Source organism: Panicum virgatum, chromosome 9N, assembly GCF_016808335.1.
Source record: "Panicum virgatum strain AP13 chromosome 9N, P.virgatum_v5, whole genome shotgun sequence".
In the NCBI taxonomy this organism is placed as follows: Eukaryota; Viridiplantae; Streptophyta; class Magnoliopsida; order Poales; family Poaceae; genus Panicum; species Panicum virgatum.
Genome location: NC_053153.1, coordinates 176,058 through 200,486, shown reverse-complemented (window position 1 = coordinate 200,486; position 24,429 = coordinate 176,058). Strand labels below are relative to the sequence as shown.

General features: G+C 56.3%; 1 protein-coding gene across 2 annotated transcripts; it reads left to right on the top strand.

The window, feature by feature from the left end:
* Nucleotides 1-542: 542 nt before the first annotated feature.
* On the top strand, nt 543-23,961 carry LOC120687365 (transcriptional corepressor LEUNIG_HOMOLOG-like). 2 transcript variants are annotated; one of them, XM_039969336.1, is made up of 17 exons: nt 543-679; nt 799-1,012; nt 1,105-1,358; nt 1,452-1,497; nt 1,595-1,700; nt 19,087-19,139; nt 19,215-19,415; nt 19,596-19,664; nt 19,743-19,952; nt 20,036-20,168; nt 20,405-20,514; nt 21,817-21,966; nt 22,778-22,933; nt 23,029-23,157; nt 23,249-23,446; nt 23,517-23,668; nt 23,759-23,961. In XM_039969336.1, the coding sequence occupies exons 1-16, from the start codon at nt 648-650 to the stop codon at nt 23,658-23,660; spliced, it is 2,205 nt and encodes a 734-aa protein (XP_039825270.1). In that variant the 5' UTR covers nt 543-647; the 3' UTR covers nt 23,661-23,668; nt 23,759-23,961. The 2 variants fall into 2 exon arrangements, with proteins under 2 accessions (XP_039825270.1, XP_039825269.1); XM_039969335.1 differs by having other exon boundaries at nt 23,517-23,889.
* Nucleotides 23,962-24,429: the final 468 nt, after the last annotated feature.

Below are 24,429 nucleotides of genomic sequence, written 5' to 3'. Positions count from 1 at the left end.
ACCGCCTCGCCGACGCTGTCGGAAACCGTACTGGGTGCAATTCTGCTGTTCTATTCTTAGGAAAAAAGATCAATCCCATTCCTTTATAATAGCAAGGGCAATAAGGGGGTTTTAAACCCATTCCATATCATCTAGAGACACCACTTAGAGGCATATACTACAATAACCTGTCTTTTAGATTGTCTTTTGTGGGGCATAGGAACAATAAATTTTTACATACAAAAATAAATGAAAACTCATAAAATGGGTGCGCAAGAGATGGGTTGGGCTCCAAAATCGACTCTTGTGCTTTGTTTCTCGTGCTGGAGGTGTCTCTTATGTAAGAGCCCGTGGCATTTTTTCACCTCATTTCTCTTTCATCCTCGTAGGACGGTTACTGACATGGACGAACTAATAAACTCTTATGGTACTTGCTCTAAAGGCTGCATAGATTTGGCGGGCCCTGGGCTGGGCCCTTGGAGCCCATCCAGCAGGTCGGCTCCTCCAAGGCCGGCAAGAGGCAAGTCCTCTCATCCCGTGGCGTCTGCTCCCCCCCCCCCCCATCCCCTCTTCCCTTTCCACACACCCACCTCCACCCCCACCCAAACCTCTCCACTCTCTAGCAGGGGGGAGTAGGAGGAGACGGGAGCGATTTGCGGATCGAATCCATGGCGCGGACCAACTGGGAGGCCGATAAGATGTGAGTATCCACTCCCCCGTCCTCCTTTGCTCGTCGCCTCCATCTCTCTCTCCATCCAGCCTGTGCTCCCTCCTTTCGATCTGATCCATCCCACAATATTCATCTGTCGCGCGCTGCAGGCTCGACGTCTACATCTACGACTACCTGGTGAAGCGCAACCTGCAGGCCACCGCCAAGGCCTTCATCGCCGAGGGCAAGGTCGCCACCGACCCCGTCGCCATCGACGCCCCCGGCGGCTTCCTCTTCGAGTGGTGGTCCATCTTCTGGGACATCTTCCACTCCTCCACCGCCAAGGCCTCCTCCTCCGCCGGGGCGCCTCCTCCCCACCTCGATGTATGCTATCCGTTTACTTCGACTGCTCCTCTGCTTGCTTGCTTACTGCTTTAGTACTTGACACGAGCGAGCAATCAATCAAATCGATCTAGATCAACAAGTCGAGGGAGCACCAGATGAGGCTCCAGCTACTGCACCAGCACAACGCCCAACTCCACACCAGAGGAGGTGCCCCTCCTCCTCCCGCCTCCATCAATGCCCTCAACTCTGACGTCTCCGCCGTCCTTGCTTCTAAAATGATGGAGGACCGGATCAGGAATCCCAACCCTGGCGATTCCGACGCGTCACAGCATCTCCTGGACGCAAACAGGATCGCCCTTCTCAAGTCACCATCTAACCACACTGGGTAACTACACCTCACCTCATCATCCATAAAAACACCTGCTCATTTTGTATTAGTATTACCATGGTTTCTGGCTGTGATCCCTTCTCCTTTCAGGCCACCACCTATGCAGCAGCAGATTCACCCAAGAAACCAGCAACATGTAACATATTCCTTCTTCTACCTTATCTTATTCTCTCATTACAAACTTGTTAAATACTCCCCTTTTACTCTTTAATATCAATCAATCAATCTTCAAGGACATCAAGCCTGATGCTGCTATGCCACCGAGAACAGTGCCAGCGGACCCTTCTTCATTATATGCGTCAGGGTTGATGCACCCTAAACCTCCATTACTTGCTGCTGGTTGGTAACTTACTAACTTCTTCGCAACAATTGAATTAGTGCTGCTACTCTTTCTATGCCTTGCTCAGTTAAACTGATCGTAAAAATCAGGCCTCCTAGTAATTCCTAATACGTATAGGCTGATCTGCGCTAGTCAAAAATGGCCAAACGCCCCACTGCCAGAAAGTTATATAGTGTCGGGTGCCACAATTAGGGACACCCTAATTGGGGTAAAAAAACCACTTTCAAAAACACAAACACATGTTAAAACAACTGGGCCCACGAAGGTCCCCGGTCCCCTTCCAAATCCGGAAGAAAGGGAAGGACTTAAAGAAGCCCAGCATGTGGCCCATTCGCACCCCTCTCAGGCCCACCGAACAATCTCCGCCTCGCTCGAGGGTAGCGGATCTACCCTCGAGCGGGTCACTCATCTCCGCCTCGCTCGAGGGCTCCCCCCGGGACCCTCGACCGCGTAAACACATCTCCGCCTCGCTCGAGGACAGCGGACCTGCCCTCGAGCGGGTGGCCGATCTCCGCCTCGCTCGAGGACAGCGGACCCGCCCTCGAGCGGGTGGCCAATCTCCGCCTCGCTCGAGGCCCTCTCTCGGCACAAGGGACAAAACGGCCCCGCCCCCCAACCGCCGTACGAAGGCATTAAAAGCCAGCCACTCCACCACGGCTCAAAAGGCAGGCGGCGTCAGACTGCCACTTCCGCAGTGGATGTGACCAGCGTCCCGTCCACCGACCCCGGTCACCACTCTGCCACCCCAGTCGCTGTAGCAGCACTGTGGGCATTCAATGCGGCACAAGGCAAGTTGGCGCCGCCCCCGTTACTGTTCTGCCGACATCCATCACCAGACCCATCTCCCGCTGGGGAAGGGGTCCGACGATGTCACGTGTCCTGCCGAGAGGGGCACTCAGCACGCACGGGCGCGACCCCGGACCTCCCCCTCGTGGGATCCGGGACTTTCACGCGCTCCCGCACCTTCTAATGAGCACGCCCGCGCTCCGGCCAGGGGGTCCGGGACCGTCCCACGCCATTACTACCACTGGTACACTGCAGGACGGCCGCCGCCATCTCCACGGGACCAAGGACGAAAATCCAGGACGACAGCGACACGCGCCGCCTTCCCACAGTACACTTTCTACAGTGTTCGACCACTGTACCCCGCGATTCAAGGGAGAACGACAACTTCCGCGCCCCTACACTCATGTACCCCGCCCCTCCTTACAACTATAAAAGGAGAGGGTGGGCTTCCTTTTGCGGGGGCGGATGAGATCTCTCCAATCCAAGGTTGGAACCAGGCTCTCTGATCTTCCCTCAGAGAACTCTTAGCACTACTGAGCACTCATCTCGACCGGCCCCACTTCTAGCAGAGACTTGGGGGCTTTCCTCCCTCTCTCGCCTCGCTTGTACCCCCTACTACAAGCACCCCGGGTGCAAGATAATACAGTGCCCTCGCACACTCCCTTTGCTGGACGTACGGTCCTGCGGCCGGAACCAGGATAAACCGTGCGTTACTGTGATTGCCTCTTGCATCATCATCTGGGACGAGGAAACACGCAGCATTTACTAGTTGGGATCCAGGCCCCCGGGTCGGGACGCCGACAGTTGGCGCGCCAAGTAGGGGATCTGCGTGACATTTTCTCTCTTTCTCCCATTTGATCTCCAGAAATGGCGAACAGATCCAACCCATACCCTATGGGCGTTTCGGATCCGTTTCCAGCGGGACGCGCGGTCTCGTTCGGGAGTCTTGAGTTCAGAGCAACCGGCCACGGTTACCTCATGCAGCTCCTCTCCTCCGAACGCAACCTCATCGCTCCGACTCCGCCAGCCCGACGCAACAGGCGCTCGGGTCAACGTTCACGACAAGCACGCACGGAGTGGCGTCGTGCGGCCCGCCACAGCTCCCCCACGTGGGTCGAGGCTGGCGTGTCGCAACTCAACATCGCGGCCAGTGGGGCAACCGTCTCATCATCGCGTGCCTCGGCGTCATCCGCGCCGGCACCTTCGCCTACGGCAGCACTAGTGCCTCCCAGGGGGGACCCGACTTCGGTGTCTCCTTTCCCCTTCGGGATGCGCAACGCCGCCACCCACGCCTTGTCAACCGTCGCTGACTTCATCGAGCATGAGGATACGCCGGGTCATCATCTTCTGCCGATCCGCAGCCTCAGCGCGTCGTCCCGTGACGAACCCTACCCCGAGACGGCGAGCTCGATCGCCGACGACGTCGACTTCTTCATGAACAACTTCACGGCCGAGGAGGCCGAGGACTATTCCGGGGTCCGCGACCCCGACGCTCTCCGCGCGTTCCAGCTGGCGACGGCCTACTGCCTCACCTGTTCCGAAGACTCCAGCGAGGGGGATTTCGATCCTTCCAGGGAATGCTTCATGGCGGACCTCGCGAACGAGCAAGACGACAATGCTCCAGCCAACGACGAGGACGGCGGGGCGGACGTACGGGCAAAGCAACCGGTGGTCCCGCCCGCAGCCCCTTCCTCGTCAAGTTCAGCGGCGCGTCAAGCCCAGCTGGCGCAGCTCAACGAGCTTCAAGCCAAGCTCGACGAGCAGCGTCGGCAAACCCAGGAGCTGCGCGCCGCACTCGAGCAGCAGCGTACCGTGCCTGGTGCACACGCCCGGGCGACGGGACGTGTTGCCCGGGAGCGCATCCTGGCCGACGACAACGTCGACAAATCTCCGGAACTGCGAACAGCCGGCGAGAAACTCGTCGCTGCGGCCTACCTACTTCAAGCTATGCCTGAGCCATCGACACCTTCGGGTCGTAACCTGCGCCGCGAGGCACAGGAACTCATCGAGCAAGCTGCCGTGCAGCAGGCCGAGAGTTCTGCGTCTCGTATGCGCTCGAAGGCCCCCGAGCAGTGTGATGGGACTGCGCACCAGGACCGTGAGGTTTCTGTGCACACACCCCCAGCAGGGAAGAGCAAGGCAGCCGTAGCACCCGGCGCGAGGGCACCCCCGGTACACGAGCGCATCGGAAGAGTTCCCGTAAGGGAGCGAATCCGCGACACTCGCGGGCACGCTGGCGACGGCGACGCCCGCAACGTCATCAACGGCAGGAGGTACACCCCTCGACGGGGTGGACGCTTCGACCCTGAGCACGACAGGGGTGAGTCACCGGAGCCTCCGGGCACCCGGGTGTTCAGTCGGGAGATCCGGACCGCGCCTTTTCCCCCGCGCTTCCGACAACCCAACACCCTCGTCAAATACTCGGGCGAGACTGATCCTGCAGTCTGACTCAACGACTACCGCCTAGCGTGCCAGCTAGGCGGCGCGACGGAAGACGCGGTCATCATCCGCAACCTTCCCCTTCATCTTGCTGACGCCACACGAACGTGGCTCGAGCACTTGCCTGCGGATCAGATCTACAGCTGGGCCGACTTGGTCCATATCTTCGTAGGCAATTTCCAGGGCACGTACGTGCGCCCTGGGAACTCCTGGGACCTCAAAGGGTGTCGCCAGAAGCCCCGCGAATCCCTGCGTGACTACGTGCGGCGCTTCTCCAAGCAGTGCACCGAGCTCCCTAGCGTCACCCACGTCGAGGTCATTAACGCTTTCCTCGAGGGTACGACGTGCAGGAATCTGGTGCATGAGCTCGCGAGAAGCCGACCCGTTAATACCAACGAGTTGTTCGACGCTGCCACCAACTTCGCCGCCGGCGAGGAGGCTGTTGGTGCCATCTTCGACGACAAATCAAGCAAGCGCAAGGACGATGCGCCCTTGGAGGGCAGCAACGTCAAGCCCAACGCCCCCGCCAAGAAACAAAAGCGGGGGAGGAAGGGAAGGAAGCCGGTCCCGCCGAACCAGCGCGGGACGGGGCAGGCAGAAGACTCCGAGGAGGCCTTCGCGGCCGCCCCGGACCGCAAAGGGCCTCGAGGCCCCCCTCGAGGCGGTGGTGGCCAGTTCGACGACATGCTTAAGAAACCGTGCCCTTACCACAAGGGCCCGGTCAACCATACTCTCGAGCAGTGCGAGATGCTCAAGAAATACTACAACCGCGTCGCGCATCGCGATGAGGACAAGAAGAAGGATGCTGGCGACAAAGGTGGAGATGACGAGTTCCCCCCAGTGGAGAACGCCTTCTTCATCTTTGGGGGAACGACGACGAATATGACTTCTCGGCAGCGCAAGCGTGAGCGCCGCGAAGTCTTTTCCGTCACCAAGGCCACGCCATCCTACCTCGACTGGTCGAAGGACACCATTGCCTTTGGCCGCGAGGACCACCCCGACTACGTCCCGCATCCGGGACGTTACCCGCTCGTTGTCGACCCCATCATCGGCAACACTCGCTTCTCCAAGGTGCTCATGGACGGGGGCAGCAGCCTCAACATCATGTACGCCCCCACCTTGGAGCTCATGGGGATCGGATTGGACAAGCTATGCCCCAGCAAGTCGCCATTCCACGGCGTCGCGCCGGGGAAGCGGGTCCAACCCCTCGGCCAGATCGATCTGCCGGTCTGCTTCGGCACGGCGGCCAACTTCCGCAAGGAGGTACTCACCTTTGAGGTGGTTGGGTTTCGAGGATCCTATCATGCCATCCTCGGTCGTCCTTGCTACGCCAAGTTCATGGCCGTCCCTAACTACACCTACCTCAAGCTCAAAATGCCGGGACCAAAGGGCGTCATCACCATCGGCTCTTCGTTCGAGCACGCCTACGAGTGCGACGTCGAGTGCGTTGAGCGCGCGGAAGCTCAAGCGGAAGACGAGGCCCTCGCAGCCACCCTCGACAAAATGGCAAGCGAGGCCTTGGATTCCACACACCGACATGCCGGGAGCTTCGAACCCACCGAGGGTATCAAGAAGGTGCCCCTCGACCCGTGCCACTCCGACAACAAGGCGTTGCAGATCAGCGCCACCCTCGACGACAAATAGGAAGTGGTGCTCGTCGATTTCCTCCGCGCCAACGCTGATATCTTTGCGTGGAGCCCCTCGGACATGCCTGGCATACCGAGGGAGGTCGCCGAGCACTCTCTTGATGTCCGACCCAACTCCAAGCCGGTGAAGCAACGACTGCGACGCTTCGACGAGCTCAAGCGCCGGGCGATCGGCGAGGAGTTGCAGAAACTTCTGGCGGCCGGGTTCATCAAAGAGGTATTCCATCCCGAGTGGCTCGCTAATCCAGTATTAGTAAAGAAAAAGAGTGGAAATTGGAGGATGTGCGTAGATTACACTAGTCTAAATAAGGCATGTCCGAAGGTTCCCTTTCCTTTGCCACGAATCGATCAGATTGTAGATACTACTGCGGGATGTGAGCTCTTATCCTTTCTTGATGCTTACTCCGGTTACCATCAAATCAAGATGAAAGAGTCCGACCAGCTCGCGACTTCTTTTATCACACCTTTCGGCATGTACTGCTACGTTACGATGCCCTTTGGCCTCAGAAACGCCGGAGCCACCTATCAACGGTGTATGCTCCACGTTTTCGGAAACCAGCTCGGGCGGAGCGTAGAGGCATATGTCGACGACATCGTTGTCAAAACCAGGAAGGCGGACGACCTGGTTGCTGATCTCAGGATCGCATTCGATTGCCTACGAGCCAAAGGGGTAAAACTTAACCCCGAGAAGTGCGTGTTCGGGGTCCCTCGAGGCATGCTCTTGGGCTTCATTGTCTCCCAGCGGGGCATCGAACCCAACCCTGACAAAGTCTCGGCCATCACTCGGATGGGACCGATCCGAGACCTAAAGGGGGTACAGAGGGTCATGGGATGCCTAGCGTCCCTTAGCCGTTTTATCTCGCGTCTCGGCGAGAAAGGCTTGCCCCTGTATCGACTCTTGAGGAAAACCGAGCGCTTCACGTGGACCCCCGAAGCTCAAGAGGCCCTCGAAAGGCTGAAGGCATCGCTCACCCGTGCTCCCATTCTTACACCACCTACGGACGGCGAGCCCCTCTATCTATACGTGGCCGCGACAACCCAAGTGGTCAGCGCGGTGATCGTTGTGGAAAGACAAGAGGAGGGTCAAGCTCTGCCCGTCCAGCGGCCGGTGTACTATATCAGCGAGGTGTTGTCTGAGACCAAGACGCGCTATCCTCAGATTCAGAAGCTGCTCTACGCAGTAGTGCTAGCTCGACGCAAGCTGCGCCACTACTTCGAGGCTCACCCCGTCACCGTGGTCTCGTCTTTCCCCTTAGGAGAGATAGCCCGCAACCGGGAAGCCGAGGGCAGAATCGCCAAATGGTCTGTGGAGCTAATGGGAGAGACACTCACTTACGCCCCCCGCAAGGCAATTAAGTCCCAAATCTTGGCTGACTTCGTGGCTGAATGGACGGACATTCAGCTACCCCCATCACAAATCCGGGGCGAATGCTGGACTATGTACTTCGACGGGTCGGTGATGAAAACTGGAGCCGGAGCCGGCCTCCTCTTCATCTCACCTCTCGGAGAACACATGCGGTATGTGATCCGCTTGCATTTCCCTGCTTCGAACAATATGGCGGAGTATGAGGCCCTCCTCGGTGGCCTCCGCATCGCCATCGAGCTCGGCGTCAAACGCCTCGATGCGCGCGGTGACTCTCAGCTCGTCGTCGACCAAGTAATGAAGGAGTCCAGCTGTCACGACCCGAAGATGGAGGCGTATTGCAACGCAGTACGCCGCCTCGAGGACAAATTCGACGGCCTCGAGTACAATGAGGACGCGGACGAACTGGCCAAGATAGCTTCGGGGCGGACCACCGTCCCCCCGAACATCTTCGCTCACGACATCTCCAGGCCCACCGTCGAGTTCAAGCAACCGACGGAGGCAGGCCCCTCGTCCGCCGGACCCTCCGACGGGAACCCCCCGGCGGACGGGGTCGGGCCCATGGATACTAACTTCGGGACAACCTCCGCGGACGAGGCCGAAGCAATGGAAGTTGACGAGGCCTCCGCTTCGCGAGACTGGCGCGTTCAGTACCTCGAATGGATGGTTCGAGGGCTCCTACCCATAGTCACAGGATTCGGGGTCGATGCCTCGTCCCTCGACCCGGGAACGTCGTTCCGATTTGAGGGTCGGGGTCGAAGAGGGTCAGTGTCCCATTCAAGGTTGGATCGTGTCCCGGTTTGAAAGGGGTCGCAGCCCCATTGCTAGCAGATTTAATTGGGATAAGGAGGTTAAGGACAGTGGATTGGTGTGATTTTTGTTAGACATTGAGCTGAGTACGTGTAGCATGGTCTAAATGTACTCTTTTATATGTTTTTTATATGCTTGTGCAGATTAGTTTCTTCATTAGTAGCACATATATAGTTTTTGTCTTTATCGACCCGAAGATATCGACCCCGATGAATTAGAGTCGCGTCCCACATAATAATTTATCGTTCCATAGATGTATACCCCCTTCGTACCACAATTTTATAAAATGACGACCCTCGACCCTCGACCCCGTTCCTCGACCCGGTCGACCCAGGAACTTTGTGACTATGCTCCTACCCTCGGACCGCGCTCAGGCGCGACGCCTTGCCAGGCAGGCCAAGTCCTTCGTTCTAATCGACAACGGGCTATACAAGCGTAGCCCCTCGGGTGTCCTGCAACGTTGCATCCCCATCCCCGAGGGCAAGGAGCTGATCCGCGACATCCATGCTGGCGTCTGCGGCCACCACGCCGCGCCACGCACCCTCGTGGGTAACGCGTTTCGGCAAGGCTTTTACTGGCCCACCGCGGTCGCCGACGCCACTGACGTCGTGCGGACTTGCGAGGGATGCCAGTTCTACGCCCGAAAAACACACCTCCCGGCCCATGCCCTGCAGACCATCCCCGTCACGTGGCCGTTCGCGGTGTGGGGACTGGACCTCGTCGGTCCGTTGAAGAGGGCGCCCGGGGGCTTCACCCACTTGCTGGTGGCGGTCGACAAGTTCTCCAAATGGATCGAGGCTCGACCCATCGGCAAGATCAAATCCGAGCAAGCAGTCCAATTCTTCACCGACATCGTCTTCAGGTTCGGGGTCCCGAACTCAATTATCACCGACAACGGCACCCAGTTCACAGGCAAGAAGTTCTTGGCGTTCTGCGACAGCTTCCACATACGTGTGGACTGGTCAGCTGTGGCTCACCCACAGACGAACGGGCAAGTGGAGCGTGCCAATGGCATGATCCTCCAAGGACTAAAGCCGAGGATCTTCAACAAACTGAACAAGTTCGGCCGAAGGTGGCTCACAGAGCTACCCTCGGTCATCTGGAGTCTGAGGACGACCCCGAGCAGAGCTACGGGTTTCTCTCCGTTCTTCCTCGTCTATGGCGCCGAGGCCATCCTCCCCATCGACTTGGAATACGGATCGCCAAGGCTCATGGCATATCAAGAGCAACGAAACCAGCGAGCTCGCGAAGACTCGCTGGACCGAGTGGACGAGGCTCGAGACATGTCACTCCTGCATTCCGCGCGCTACCAACAGTCCCTACGAAGGTACCAAGCGCAGAAGGTCCGGCGCCGAGACCTCAACAAAGGGGACTTGGTGCTGAGGCTTCGGCAGGACAACAAGGGCCGCCACAAGCTCTCACCTCCATGGGAAGGACCGTACATAATCGTCGAGGTGCTCAAGCCCGGCACGTACAAGCTGGCCAACGAAAAAGGCGAAGTCCTCACCAACGCTTGGAATATACAACAGCTACGTCGTTTCTATCCTTAAGCATTTCAAGCAATTTCTATATTGTTCATAATCGCATTTTCGATTTCCCGAAATAATAAGGAAGCACCCTTCACTTATCGTTTTTTGGGAACCTTCCCGACCCTCGAGGGCTCGGGCACACACGAACATAGAGGTACGCTCGGCTTTACCCTCGGCAAAGCCGAGCCTCCCTCGGGGGCTACTACGGGGGGAACCCCCGAACGTCCCCAAAAAGTCGCCAGTGTTTTTTCGAAATATTTCCGTCTCGATCCTAACCTTCTCGTATCCTTGGAAAAAACGGACGTGAGGCGTAAGCAACCACGGTACGGGGCTGGCCGAGTCGTGGGGCCGCCTACGCCTCCGGGATACGGCACCCCCCTCACCACCCTACGCCTACGTTGCTTATGAACGCGAACTTCCTCACAGATGTTTATCTAAGTCGCGTACGAAGAACACGGAAATAAAGTAAAGGAACACAGGCTCGATCACACAAGGCCTCGACGGGCCACACATTCAAATTACGAAACAAAATCCTTTATATTCATAAAAGTGCGAATACAAGGCATGACCATGATAAACACAAATCTATTTACATGGGCATCGAGGCCCAATTGTCCTACAGGCTACCATCCCCCCCTTGCGGGTCTTCAGGAGTGTCGAATTCGGCGATGGGGGGGATGTCCGCCTCGAGCTTCTCGGCGAGGACGGTGGCGAACTCCTCTGCGGCTGCGTCGGCTTCATCCATGATGGCCGATGCGGCGTCCGCGTCAGCATCATCCGGGACGACGTACCCCGACGACACCCTCTGGAGATCCATGAGGTAATGCGTCGAGGCCACGGCGAGAGCCCGCAGGACACCGAGGCGGAAGGTGCTCTTGGCATGTTCGGCAATCCGGCCGCCTAGCGCGCGCAGGCGGCTGATCACCGAACTGCCCGAGACGGCACCCTCCCCCTCGAGCTCTTGACACACGCTCACGGCGGTCTGCTCCAGCTCAGCAAACTCCATTTGTGCCGCCGTGAGCGCGGTATGGACCGCTTCCTTCGCCGTGGTCTCGTCCGCCACCTTCTGCCTCAGCTCTGAGCAAAGGAAATCAACGTCAGTTACGAAAAATAACAAATCAACGGAAAATCAAAGGTACTCACCCGCTATGTTCTTTTGCGCCTCCTCCCTCTGGGTACGGGCGGCCTCCTCGAGCGAGGACAAGGAGGCTTCTTTTTCCTTAAGACTAGCCCCCATGTTCTGGAGGGCCACCTCCCTCTCTTCGAGGGCCACACCCTGTTCCTGGAGGGTCCCGGCGAGCGCAACCATGGCCACCTCTTTGTGGAGGAGGTCGGCCTTCTGCTGCTCGAGCGTGGCACTGAGGCGCTGCAGCTCAGCGCTCTGCCCCTCCGCCTCGCGAGCCCTCTCCTCGAGCGCCGTCCGAAGGCGCTGTAGCTCGGCAGCTTGTGCCTCGGCCTCTTGGGCCTTCTCCTCCGCTGCCGCCCTCTGGACGTCCCGCTCACCAGCCACCCGCACCAGCTCCTCCTCCAGCGCCCGCTGACGCGCTCCCAGATCGGCCATTTTTGTGTTGGCATCGATGTTTTTGAGCACCAGCTCGGCGTTGTGTCGCCCGAGCTGGCTCATCTGGGAGTACAGCCGGTTCATCTCGGCGCTCTTCTCGCGCGAGATTTCCCTCAGCTGCTGCAAAGGGGGACGGCGTGGGTGAAGACGCGAGAAAAGTTAAAACCAATCCGAAGCAATTTCCGGGGGGAGATACTTACCTGGCTGACCTGGTAATCTGCATTCTGATGAAGCTGATAGGCGCGGTCGAGGGCCTGCAAGATCTCGCGCCCAACGCCCATCTGCTTGTTCCAGGCCTCCTCCTCCTCCTGCTCCTTGCGAAGGAACTCCGAGGGGACACCGGACGGGACGATCACCCCGAGGTGGCTCCCCTCGGACGCCCCCGCTTCGAGCATGCCCGCACTGGCCGACGCGAACTCGACGATGTGTGCGGCGGCGCTCGCCGCAGCAGCGGGGTCGATATCCATCGAGTCCCCGTACTCCCCGCTGCTGTCCGGCAGCTCCACCACCGCCGTCGCGCCCTCCTGCGCCGTTGGCACGGGCACTATTGCGACGGTACCCTCGTCCCGGGCCTCGGTGGGCTCCGAGATGGGGGCTCCTTCTACCCCTGGCGCCTCTTGCGCCATGTCCTCTGTAAGGCCCTCGCCCTCGGCCCTCGGGGGCTCGAAGACGAGGGTCTCCTCGGCTGCTTGACTGGCAGGGCGCTCCTGCGCGTCCCCGCCAGTTTCCCCTTCTGTGACCGGTCGGGCAGCGCTGTCCGCATCGCCCTGACCGGCCGCAACTCCAATGGCCGCTTGGGCGACGCCACCGGCACCGCCCTGGCCGGTCTCCTCGGTGTCGGCCGCCTGAGCAGCCGCTTCTGCGCCACTCTGGCCGGCGTCGCCCTCTTCTTGTGCCCGGGCTTGCTGCGCCGCCTGGGCCCCTCGGGCCATGGCCTGCCGTAGCCTAGCGGCCGCCGCCTCGAGATCCACGGCGGGCTGGGGCTGCGGCGCCGTGTGCGGAGTGCTACGAGACCCGGTCTTCAGAGCCTTGGCCGGGGCAAGCCGCACTACATCTTTGGGAACGGCCCCGGGGCTGGAAATCAAAAGACGCAAGTTGAGCAAGATCGAGAAATTTACCAAATACATAACAAAAAACGGAATCCAAAATGCTTACCCAGATCGAGCGCTCATACTCCGCTTCCTCGTGGCGGTCTTCCGGGCTCGGGGCATCGTGCTGTCCCTCGAAGACTGCCCCGAAGCCGCCCCCCTCGTGTCGGCCCGGTGGCTCGAGGCTGCCAGCACGGACGACTCCTCTCCCGCCGCGGCCTCTTGGCCGTGGATCAGCACTTGGGGCGCAGGCGACTCCTCGCCGGCCGCCGGCGAGGATGACCCCCGCGCCGCACCCTCGAGGGAGAGGTTCGCCAATGACCCCCCTGCGGCCCTCGGCTCCTCTGGCGCCACGGTCGCTCCCTCTTCTTCGTCCCACAGGTAGAACGGTGGGGGGCTCGCGCCCTCCCCGTCCCCCCTCGGAGCGTGGTCCTCGGCGTCCGAGGCCTCCTCCTCGTCCTCCTCCGAGGACTCGGGCGTGGCGGGCTGTGCCTTCCCCTCCGCTCGAGCGAGCTTGCACGCCTTGTCGTGCCTCGCCTTTCTTTTCCTTTTCCTCTCGACCTTCGCCTCCGCCGCGTCCTTCCGCCTCTTCATCTTCTCCGCGTGGAGGCGATTGATCAGGCGCTGCTCTGGGACCGGGGGCCTCGAGGCGCCGCACCTCAACCCCTGCAAAACACGCCCGAAGATGGGGTCAGGAAAAGGGGACTATACAACGCACGACGAACTCGAAACCCAAAACTTACCAGGGAAATATACCCCGGCTCGGGGCGCATCTTGATCCTCCAAAGATCCGCGGGATCTTGGGGAAACTCCGCCACCGCGTACTTCGCCCTCCGGGCAGCGTTGGTATGGGAGAGAAGCTTGCTCGATGTCCTCGAGCCTTCAACCTTGCTCCCGGGGAAGAGCTCGAAAATCGGCAGGGCCCTTTCCACGAGGGGAATAACCCTCTGCCGGTGGAAGTTCGCGATGACGGCCGCCGCTGTCAGCCCCTTCCTCGCCAAGCGCGCCAGCGCGTCGGTAAGGTCCTCGAGCCTGGCTTGTTGCGCTGGAGGCGACACCCCCCAGTCCCACTTCGGCGGTCGCTCCCGGAGAACTTTGTTGGTGAACTCCGGAAGCGCGCCCTTGTGGTTCCGGAGGTAGAACCACCCTCGGCTCCGCCCGGAGTTGTTCGTCGTCATCTTGCTTGTGATATAAAGGTTCCTCTGGGTCGGGCGGATGTGGAACGTCAGGCCGCCGGCGCGCGCGTACCGCCTCGGCTGGTTCCGCGCGTTCTCGACGAAGAGCTCGCCGCGGAACAGATGAATCCAGAGGTCCCAGTGGACCTCGATGCCGAGGTACCCCTCGCAGACAGCGACGAAGACCGCCGCCTGCGAGATGGCATTCGGGCTAAAATTATGCAGCTCCACCTCGTAGTAGTCGCATAAGGCCCGCATGAACCTGCTGGCGGGAACGCCGAAGCCTCGCTCGTGGAGGCGCACGAAGCTCACGACATAGCCTTGCGGGGGCTTCGGCTCGGTCTCATCCGGGCGCGGGGAAATCCACGCCGGCGCCCCCAAGTCCGGGTTCCGTGGCAACAGCCTGTCGGCGACCAGCTGCTCCAACACCGCCACGGTGGCGGAGGACTTCCCCCATGGCAAGGGTTCCTGGATGTCCGACATCTCCGAAAGTCAAGGGGGGATGGGAAAGGGAAGGCTCCGAAGTGGCTAAGTCTCTCTCTCTCTTTCTCCTTTCTCCTTCTCGCTCTTGGCTACGGGTTCAGGAAGCAACGGAGGCGAAGGCGAAGGCGAAGCTGGATGGAGGCAAATGGACAGGTGAACCCAAAACGCCCCTTCTCTTCATATTTATTTACCACGGGGGGCGCACCCACCGCCACGGCCTAAATCTACCGCATTCAGTGCGGTAGATTTTGCTATCACTGACGGGTGGGCCCCACGGCCGCGGAGTCTCCCACGCGCGCACGCAGCAATAAATGCGGCACGGTAACCGGCGGGCGCGGCGCGACTGTTGCGCTATCCCATCCGTCAGCCACCGCCCACGCCGCTTCGTCTGCCCGAGGCTGTCGCCTGAAAGGGCGCGCCCACACCGTGCCGCACAAATCGGGCCACGCCGCCCGCTACCGGCGGAAAACCCGCGCACACGCGTGGCTCAGGACTCTGCGACGTTTTCAGATCACGACGGAATATTCCTCCATGGGGTCTCTTTACCCTCGAAGGAATCGCATTTCGAGGCCTTACTGATCAGGGGGTCGAAGCCTGGCCCTTCAGGGGGTTCGACAGGCGCCCCAGATCACCAGAGTCAGGGACTGCTGGGATGTGCCGTACAAGCTACCCTCGAACGCGGAGTTCGAGACATCCTACACAGTGTTCAAGGCCAGTCGAGGGTGCCTAGAAGGGGGATCCCATCGAGGGAGAGCATCGAGCCCTCGAACCCTACCGAATGGGTTCGAGCTCCGCCTAGCGAACCCTCGCGAGCGCTTTATGAGACGTGTCTACGGACCACGAGCCGACCCCTATCGAACGGGGCACGGACGTCCGCTTGAACAACCCGCTAATAGCTCACTGAAGCAGCCATAGCTCGCGGCCCGGGCATGGGTAGCATGGTGCGCTTCACCCCTCCTCCCTGCGAAAGGGCGACGAGGGTCGTAATCGAAGTCGAGGGTTCCCCGGAACGCCTTCACGCGGGCCCGGGCTCGGGGGCTCCTCGCACACCATGGTACAAAACCACACCCTCGAATAAACCGACAACCGTCACTTACAAAGATCCACGTGTAAGCCGAACCCACTGCTATTAGCGTACGTTCCCTTGAGCGGCTAAGCTGAACGCCGGATCACTGTACCAGCACTAAGAATGCCGATGCCGGCTGAAAAAATGCCGATGCCGGCTGAAAAAGACGCTGGACGGCCATCCCAGTAAAGCTACCCAGCGGGGCAACGTTTATAGCCCTTGGACGATCACGATCTCTCCTCCAAGGCCTCGGGGGCTACACCCGCGGGTGCGCTGACGCGCCCCCGCGAAGATGACTTCACAAATATTCGAGGGTCGAGACCCTATGTACACCCCTATACCCTCGGGGATCCTCCCCGCAGAGAAGAAAGGGAACTTTATTGCTCAATGCCGATAAAGGTTACAAAGGGTCACCGGCGCGGAGCCATCGAAAGATACAAACACGTTGCCACCTACGTGGCAATTTTCCCTGTCTTGGGGAGGAGCAAGAGACGAAGAAAGGCACCGAGCCCCCGGCTGACGCAACAGCGAGGCTGCTAGGGATGCGAGAAGCGACCCCCAGACCTCACGGGTCCAGCGGGACGCTCTCCTCGCAAGCCTTCTTCTAGCGTCTCCTCCACCGAAGACCACGCGGGGGGTCGAGCTGGCGGACAGTGCCCTCCGCACCGTCTCCCCGAGAGCAACCTTGTCGCCTGGGGGGACGATGCAAAGAACAGCCGCCTAACCCGGCACGAACGCCATGGTCAGGCGTCTTCATCCCCCTTCAGGCTAGGGGACATCGCAGAAGCATGACCCCATGGGCCCAATGCTCTTCTGCTGATCCCACTGAGCCTGGGGGATGGAGCGCACGCCCACTCCGGTCTTTCCCTGCCGCTCGCAAGCATTCTTCTAGCATCAAAAGTCTAAAAAAGCCAGGCCACCCCATCTGGGGGTCGGTCACGAAAGGGCAAAGGAAACATTACAAGATTTAGGCAATGCTGGAAGAAAGGGTTGGGAGGCTGGAAAAGAAGGGGAAACCCCACGACCTCTATTTATAGCTGTGCTGGGCACCAAGCCCCAAGCTTGTCGGAAAGCAGAGGCTTGTGTCGCCCGTGACGACACGGCACTCCACGGGCAAAAGATACCCTCGGTCGCCACGCCGAGACGCGACCGGACGAAATAAAGCGGAGCTGAGCCCCTGGACGCTGAGCGGCGCAGCATCGGCTCAGGCCGACCGCCCTCGAACGGCGCGCCATAAAGCAGCCAGGGAAGCCAGGGCCTATGCCCTGAAGCGCGGGACAGCACGACAAAAGCACCAGCTGCCGAGCAGCAGGCGCCATCGTCGCCCTGGCCCCCCTCAGCGCGCAGACACGTCTTGTCCTTCAAACAAACAAAGAGGCGCGCGCCTCGAAGTACACCCCCCACGGGTGTACTATCCCGACCGACGTGTTGTCACACCTGCCGGGCCCGCGCTCAGGCACGCCCAGTGGGTGCACGACTTTGACTAGACACGTCAAGGGAGAAACTGCCGAATTACCCTTTGGACGAATCCCATGACTCGACCAAAGCCTCGGGGGCTACTGTCGGGTGCCACAATTAGGGACACCCTAATTGGGGTACAAAAAACCACTTTCAAAAACACAAACACATGTTAAAACAACTGGGCCCACGAATGTCCCCGGTCCCCTTCCAAATCCGGAAGAAAGGGAAGGACTTAAAGAAGCCCAGCATGTGGCCCATTCGCACCCCTCTCAGGCCCACCGAACAATCTCCGCCTCGCTCGAGGGTAGCGGATCTACCCTCGAGCGGGTCACTCATCTCCGCCTCGCTCGAGGGCTCCCCCCGGGACCCTCGACCGCGTAAACACATCTCCGCCTCGCTCGAGGACAGCGGACCTGCCCTCGAGCGGGTGGCCGATCTCCGCCTCGCTCGAGGACAGCGGACCCGCCCTCGAGCGGGTGGCCAATCTCCGCCTCGCTCGAGGCCCTCTCTCGGCACAAGGGACAAAACGGCCCCGCCCCCCAACCGCCGTACGAAGGCATTAAAAGCCAGCCACTCCACGGCTCAAAAGGCAGGCGGCGTCAGACTGCCACTTCCGCAGTGGATGTGACCAGCGTCCCGTCCACCGACCCCGGTCACCACTCTGCCACCCCAGTCGCTGTAGCAGCACTGTGGGCATTCAATGCGGCACAAGGCAAGTTGGCGCCGCCCCCGTTACTGTTCTGCCGACATCCATCACCAGACCCATCTCCCGCTGGGGAAGGGGTCCGACGATGTCACGTGTCCTGCCGAGAGGGGCACTCAGCACGCACGGGCGCGACCCCGGACCTCCCCCTCGTGGGATCCGGGACTTTCACGCGCTCCCGCACCTTCTAATGAGCACGCCCGCGCTCCGGCCAGGGGGTCCGGGACCGTCCCACGCCATTACTACCACTGGTACACTGCAGGACGGCCGCCGCCATCTCCACGGGACCAAGGACGAAAATCCAGGACGACAGCGACACGCGCCGCCTTCCCACAGTACACTTTCTACAGTGTTCGACCACTGTACCCCGCGATTCAAGGGAGAACGACGACTTCCGCGCCCCTACACTCATGTACCCCGCCCCTCCTTACAACTATAAAAGGAGAGGGTGGGCTTCCTTTTGCGGGGGCGGATGAGATCTCTCCAATCCAAGGTTGGAAGCAGGCTCTCTGATCTTCCCTCAGAGAACTCTTAGCACTACTGAGCACTCATCTCGACCGGCCCCACTTCTAGCAGAGACTTGGGGGCTTTCCTCCCTCTCTCGCCTCGCTTGTACCCCCTACTACAAGCACCCCGGGTGCAAGATAATACAGTGCCCTCGCACACTCCCTTTGCTGGACATACGGCCCTGCGGCCGGAACCAGGATAAACCGTGCGTTACTGTGATTGCCTCTTGCATCATCATCTGGGACGAGGAAACACGCAGCATTTACTAGTTGGGATCCAGGCCCCCGGGTCGGGACGCCGACATATAGCCCACAGAATTAGTGGCATGTGGCTAGATGTGTTTTTAAGCGTGCGTTTTTTCATGCCTTTTCCTTTTGGCTGTGAGAGGTGCTGGCATGTCGTGGTTTGGATATTGATCAGAGAAACCTAACCCAACTTTAATCAGTTGCATTAAGAGTTTAAGACCAATTCACTAAAAACTGTGGTTTTGATACAATTAAGTTGAAACCTTCGACTAGCATATTAAATGCGCAAGTTCATTGCCAGAAGAATCACAGAAATTAGTTAACCATGTTTGCATTTAAAAATGGCAGTTTTGTGCAAAGACCTGGCACTGCTGTTCTGTAGGCAGTACTGCAGTAGGCATAGACGGATAAGTCAGAATTCCCCTAGGCCTGTAACATTAACAAGTCAGTGTCTCTGAGTTGGCAGTTGTACTGTTGACCTGCTTAACTCTAATTTCTTTTCAATTCATTGCCCTCCAATTAGGACTAAATCAAGGTGGTGTTGGGAGTGTGCCACTCAAAGGCTGGCCTCTAACTGTGAGTTCATAGTCCTTTCTATGTTTTCATACCTGTCTCCTCTGGATGCTAACATATTTTTGTTTTTTGCTAAAGGTCCCAGGTATCGACCAACTACGGTCCAATTTAGGTGTCCAGAAGCAGTTGGTGCCATCTTCGAACCAGTTCCAACTTTTATCACCACAACAACAATTGATTGCTCAGGCACAAACACCGAATGACCTTACTAGAATGGGTTCTCCAGCACCATCTGTTCAACCGAATGTCCGGTCAGATGATCCGGATTATCTGATGAAGGTCAGTGTGTAATCAGTTTAGGTCAACTTGGTAAACCAAGTCCAAACAAAATGTAGGGTATTTGATTTTGCCATCAAGTATATATTCTTCCATTAATTTTGTTTCACCTGAGACATCGCCACTTCCACTGTCCTTTTTTGCCTGTGCTAGCATTGACTGTACATATTTGCAATGTTTTAGTTGAAGATGGCCCAGATGCAGCAGTCCTCAGGTCACCGGTCTATGGAATTGCAACAGCCACATCAACAGGTGACAAAGAATCTCAGGTTTCTTTGTAGCCCCTTGTAGCTGATATTGAATGACTTTACCAAATTTCTTGACATCCAGAGCACTAGAAAGCGGAAGCCAACTTCTTCAGGTGCAGCTAATAGTACTGGCACAGGAAATACTGTTGGGCCTTCTCCTCCATCAACTCCATCCACTCATACTCCAGGTGGTGGAGTACCAGTTGTTAGCAATGCAAACATTTTACAGAAGAGTTCGATGATTTGCGGCGCGGATGGAACCAGTGGGCTTGCCTCATCTTCAAACCAGATGGTATGATTTGGTTGATGCTCTTGTGTCAATGCTTTCCATCCTCGCAGCTCTGTTTGTGCTTAGGTGAGTTCTGTTACTGACAGGATACTTTGGATAGTTTTGTTGATTTTGATGAGAATGTTGATTCATTCTTGTCAAATGATGATGGAGACGGAAGAGACATGTTTGCAGGACTGAAAAAAGGTTCCTCGGAGCACAATTCAGAGTCCTTAAAGGGTTGGTATTTTAATCTTTGTATAGTTATAATTATAGTGTGCTCTGAAATGGGAAATATAGTTTGGAACCGTACACTCAGGGTAATTTAACAATTCACTATTACAAGGGGGTGAGCAGCATACAATTTGCCACCCTGGCACACTCAAGAGTCAGATGACCCTACATGTCAGTGATCGGGTTATTGCATGTGCATCATTATGGCATAAAGCTGAATGCTCCTGTTCATTTTTGTGTAGGTCTCTCCTTGAGTGAGGTAGGTAACAACCGTACAAGCAACAATAAGGTTGTGTGCTGTCACTTCTCTACAGATGGAAAGCTACTAGCTAGTGCCGGCCATGAGAAGAAGGTAACTTTGGATATACCTGATAGTTTCTCTTCCAGCTGAATTGCTGGTTTAGTTTCAAATGGTTTAAACAATTAACGTTATCTTTGTAATGCGAACAACATTTTTAAATGATAAAATGCATTTCAATCTGACATTTACTTTCATCAAATTTGTCACTGGCGAGTATGGCGCGCGGCGAGGCGACGCGAGGCGACCCACCCCCTTCCAGACGCCTAGGCGAGTATGGCGCGCGGCGAGGCGACGCCATATGCACACCTTAATCTTCCATGGGACAGCACAAACATACACTAATGCATACCTTTTTGCTGCAAAGTTCATCTCATATGCAACAAGGTTCCAACAGACAAGCACATATTCACCCAATTAGGCAACCACAGGGGCATATACTAGCAGAATGGAGCACACCTATGAGCTATCTATTCCTGATAGCACTACAAATAGCAGAGAGGAGCAGAGCAGAGCACGAGTACTAAGAAATAGAGTAGAAGAAGAGGGGGAGGAAAAGCAGTATAGCAGAGGAAAGAGTACGGGAGGATTGGGGGGAGAACAGAGCAAGGATAGGGGAAAACATCTATACATACACGAATCGAGGAGGGGGCTGGAGGCGGCTGAGAAGATCCGAGCACGGTCGCAGGCGGGAGGCAAGATTCGCGGTCGCAAATGAGAAGTCCCGAGCACGGTCGCAGGCGGGAGGCAGGATTCGCAGTCGCGGATGAGGCAGGCAGGCGGCGGCGGCGCCGGATTCCAGGTTCTCCCGCGGTCCCGCCTTCTTCTTCTCTTTCCCTCCCACTCTCAGATGGTGCGGATTCCAGATGGGCGCCGCGCGTGAGCCCCTTCTTTTCCTCCCGCGCTACACCTCCCTTTTATGCTCCTTTTCCTCCCGCGCGCCCCTTTTCCGCTCCGTCTCCTCCCGCGCGCCCCTTTTCCTCCCGCGCGCATCGCCTTTTCACGGGTGCGGCGTCCATCCGACGCCTTGGCGAGCGAGGCGACGCCATACGCACGGAAGCCATGGCGAGCCCGACGCCTCAATTGGAAAATCGCCCAGATGCCTAGGCGACGCCATGAGAACCATGCTGCTGACTATATTAACGATTGTGTTTTCACATCCCACTAAGAAAATTGTTTACATGTCATATTTTCTGTACACCTTTTCCGTCAGTTATTTTTTAAGTTGAGCAAATTGTTTTTCTACCCTAGTTTTTGGAAGGCTGCTTTTTTTTCTGTCTCAGTCGAAGTAAGCCTGTAATTTATGAAATTATTTTTCTCAACTCTTTACGTATTGAACTTTCCATGATGTTGTAGGTCTTCCTCTGGAATATGGATAATTTCAAGATGGATACCAAAATAGAAGACCATACAAACTTTATCACAGACATAAGATTCAAAACGAATTCCACTCAGTTGGCTACATCATCTTCCGATGGAACTGTTCGACTTTGGAATGCTGCTGATGTGATTTTCTCAATTTTTCCTTTTCATATGTTTATCCTTGTTCATAGTAATTCTTACTTATATACCTGCAAGATAAGTTACCACTATTTATTTAGTTGTTAGGTGGATGCCTATATTTGAAACCAAGAAATAAACCAAATATGTCAAGCTGAACCTACCACACTAGGACAGAGGATTAGCATTTTTGGATGGTGCCCACATAGTGCCACACATTTTTGCCAAACTTTGCCTAAGGTGTGGCTAACAATTTGTCTGCTACACCTTAGGCAATGTTTGGCTACAACACAAATCCATGACAAGTGGGCCATAGAGCTGAGAAAGTATGTCAGGCAACAACTGTGGTGGAGAACCAAACACTTGCCTAAGAAACTGTGGCATGCCCAAGTTATGGACACTATCCAAACAAGCCACTCACTCTAGCAATTGATGAGTTTAAATCTGGCAGCACCCTTAGATTATTTTAGTTACTTCATATCTTCAAATCCCTCTCGCTTTGTCTCTGTAGCCTTTCCCTACAATTATTCTAAATAAAATTCACAGCTGAATATGAGATATTAGGCCTAAGGGTAGATTTCCACACCTGACAGTGACCAAGTACTGCATCTGCAATAGGAGTAAAGGTCACTGCGTTATTTTTACTGGGCATAGCTACTGGCCACACTGTTTGAATTCATATTTATCTAGCAACAGAAAGACCTTGATATTATTGTTTGGTTTATATTTGCTTCACAACATTGTTGGATCAACACCAGAAAGCGTGAGGAATACTGTAGTGATATCCTAAAGCTCATGGCTGTTTGTCCATTTGTAGGAAAGCGGCGCTTTACAAACTTTTAATGGGCATAGCTCTCATGTAACATCGCTAGATTTTCACCCAAGATTGACAGAGGTTCTTTGCTCTTGTGATGACAATGGAGAAATTCGCTTCTGGACAGTTGGTCAAACTACATCGTCCCATGTTTTTAGGGTTGGTCCTTGATCCATCACCCTCCCACGTTAACAGACTTTTCATCCTTGCTGTCGTTCTAATATAGGGATGCACTTTTTGACAATGTGGTACAGGTGAAGCAGGGTGGTACCGGAAGAGTCAGGTTTCAGCCTCGAAGTGGGCAGCTCCTAGCTGTGGCAGGTGGAAGCATGGTGAATATTTTTGATGTTGAAAAGCAAACCAACTTATCCTCACCACCAAAGGTAATCAATAAGTATGAGATGCTTAGCAATATGCAGAATTGGCAATGTAAAATTAGTTAACTGGTTTTCGTTTTTAACAAATCTGATTTAGGGTCACAATAGTGAGGTAAACTGTGTGTGCTGGGATGAAAATGGTGAATATCTGGCTTCTGTAAGTCAGGGCACTCTGAAAGTGTGGTCGGTATCGTCGGGCGCGTGCATTCATGAGTTAAGATCCCATGGAAACCAGTATCAGTCATGCATATTCCACCCGAGATACCCAAAAGTGTTGATTGTTGGTGGTTATCAGGTAAATGCAATGCTGTAACCACATTTCGAGGCTGTGAATAGCGTGCACTGATTGGCTTGATTGTATGCAGACGCTGGAGCTGTGGAGCTTATCAGATAACCAGAGAAATCCAATCCAGGCGCATGAGGGGCTGATAGCTGCTCTGGCACACTCCCCCTTCACAGGGATGATTGCCTCTGCCAGTCATGACAGATATGTAAAGCTCTGGAAGTAGGTAGAAAGGTGATGGACTATGCACTAGCCGTCTAGTCCTAATTTTATACCTATCATTGACTTATATAACGTCTGTTTCATTCCTTTGTTGACTTATAGGTAGGAGATGTAATATGGATGCACTTTTGAGGGCTGTACATGATTGGGCTGATATAGGCTTTAATTTATGGTGTGTGTAGCAGAGAAGAAGTGCATGAATGGGGTTGATCATCCTTGCATACAGATTTACATTCACTAGTCTCTTCTCAGACTATAGTTAATTAATAGGACAAATTAATAGGACAAATGGGCCGGCCTTGCCACACGGGGATACGCGATGGTTAGTTCCATACAGGAAAGAGTGATGGGCCACCACGTATAGTTTAGTTTGTACCTTCCTCCACAATATGGATAATGGATTGCCTGCCTCTCTTTCTGTATCAGTGAGAGTGTTGGGAGGAGGCTAGCTAGATACATACTATGTGTGATACGATGGTGGATTAGTTTGTGGCAGCTGATGGCTTGAGCCCCCTGAGCACGGACAAGCCGCCACCCTGTTGCGCAGGTGCAGGTGCAGGTGCAGATGTAGATGCCGCCGGGTTCTTTGCTGGTGCGGCCGCTGTCGTGCTCAAGGTTGAAATCCCTAATCACATTCATTAAATACAAAAACAATAGTCAGATTTTTTGTTGAGCAGTTGGCTGGCGATGTAATTAAGCAAGCACTGACCGACTTCTCCCATGCATGCGCTGGCGCAGGAGAGCTGGCAGACGACGGGCCAGCCGTTACAGGC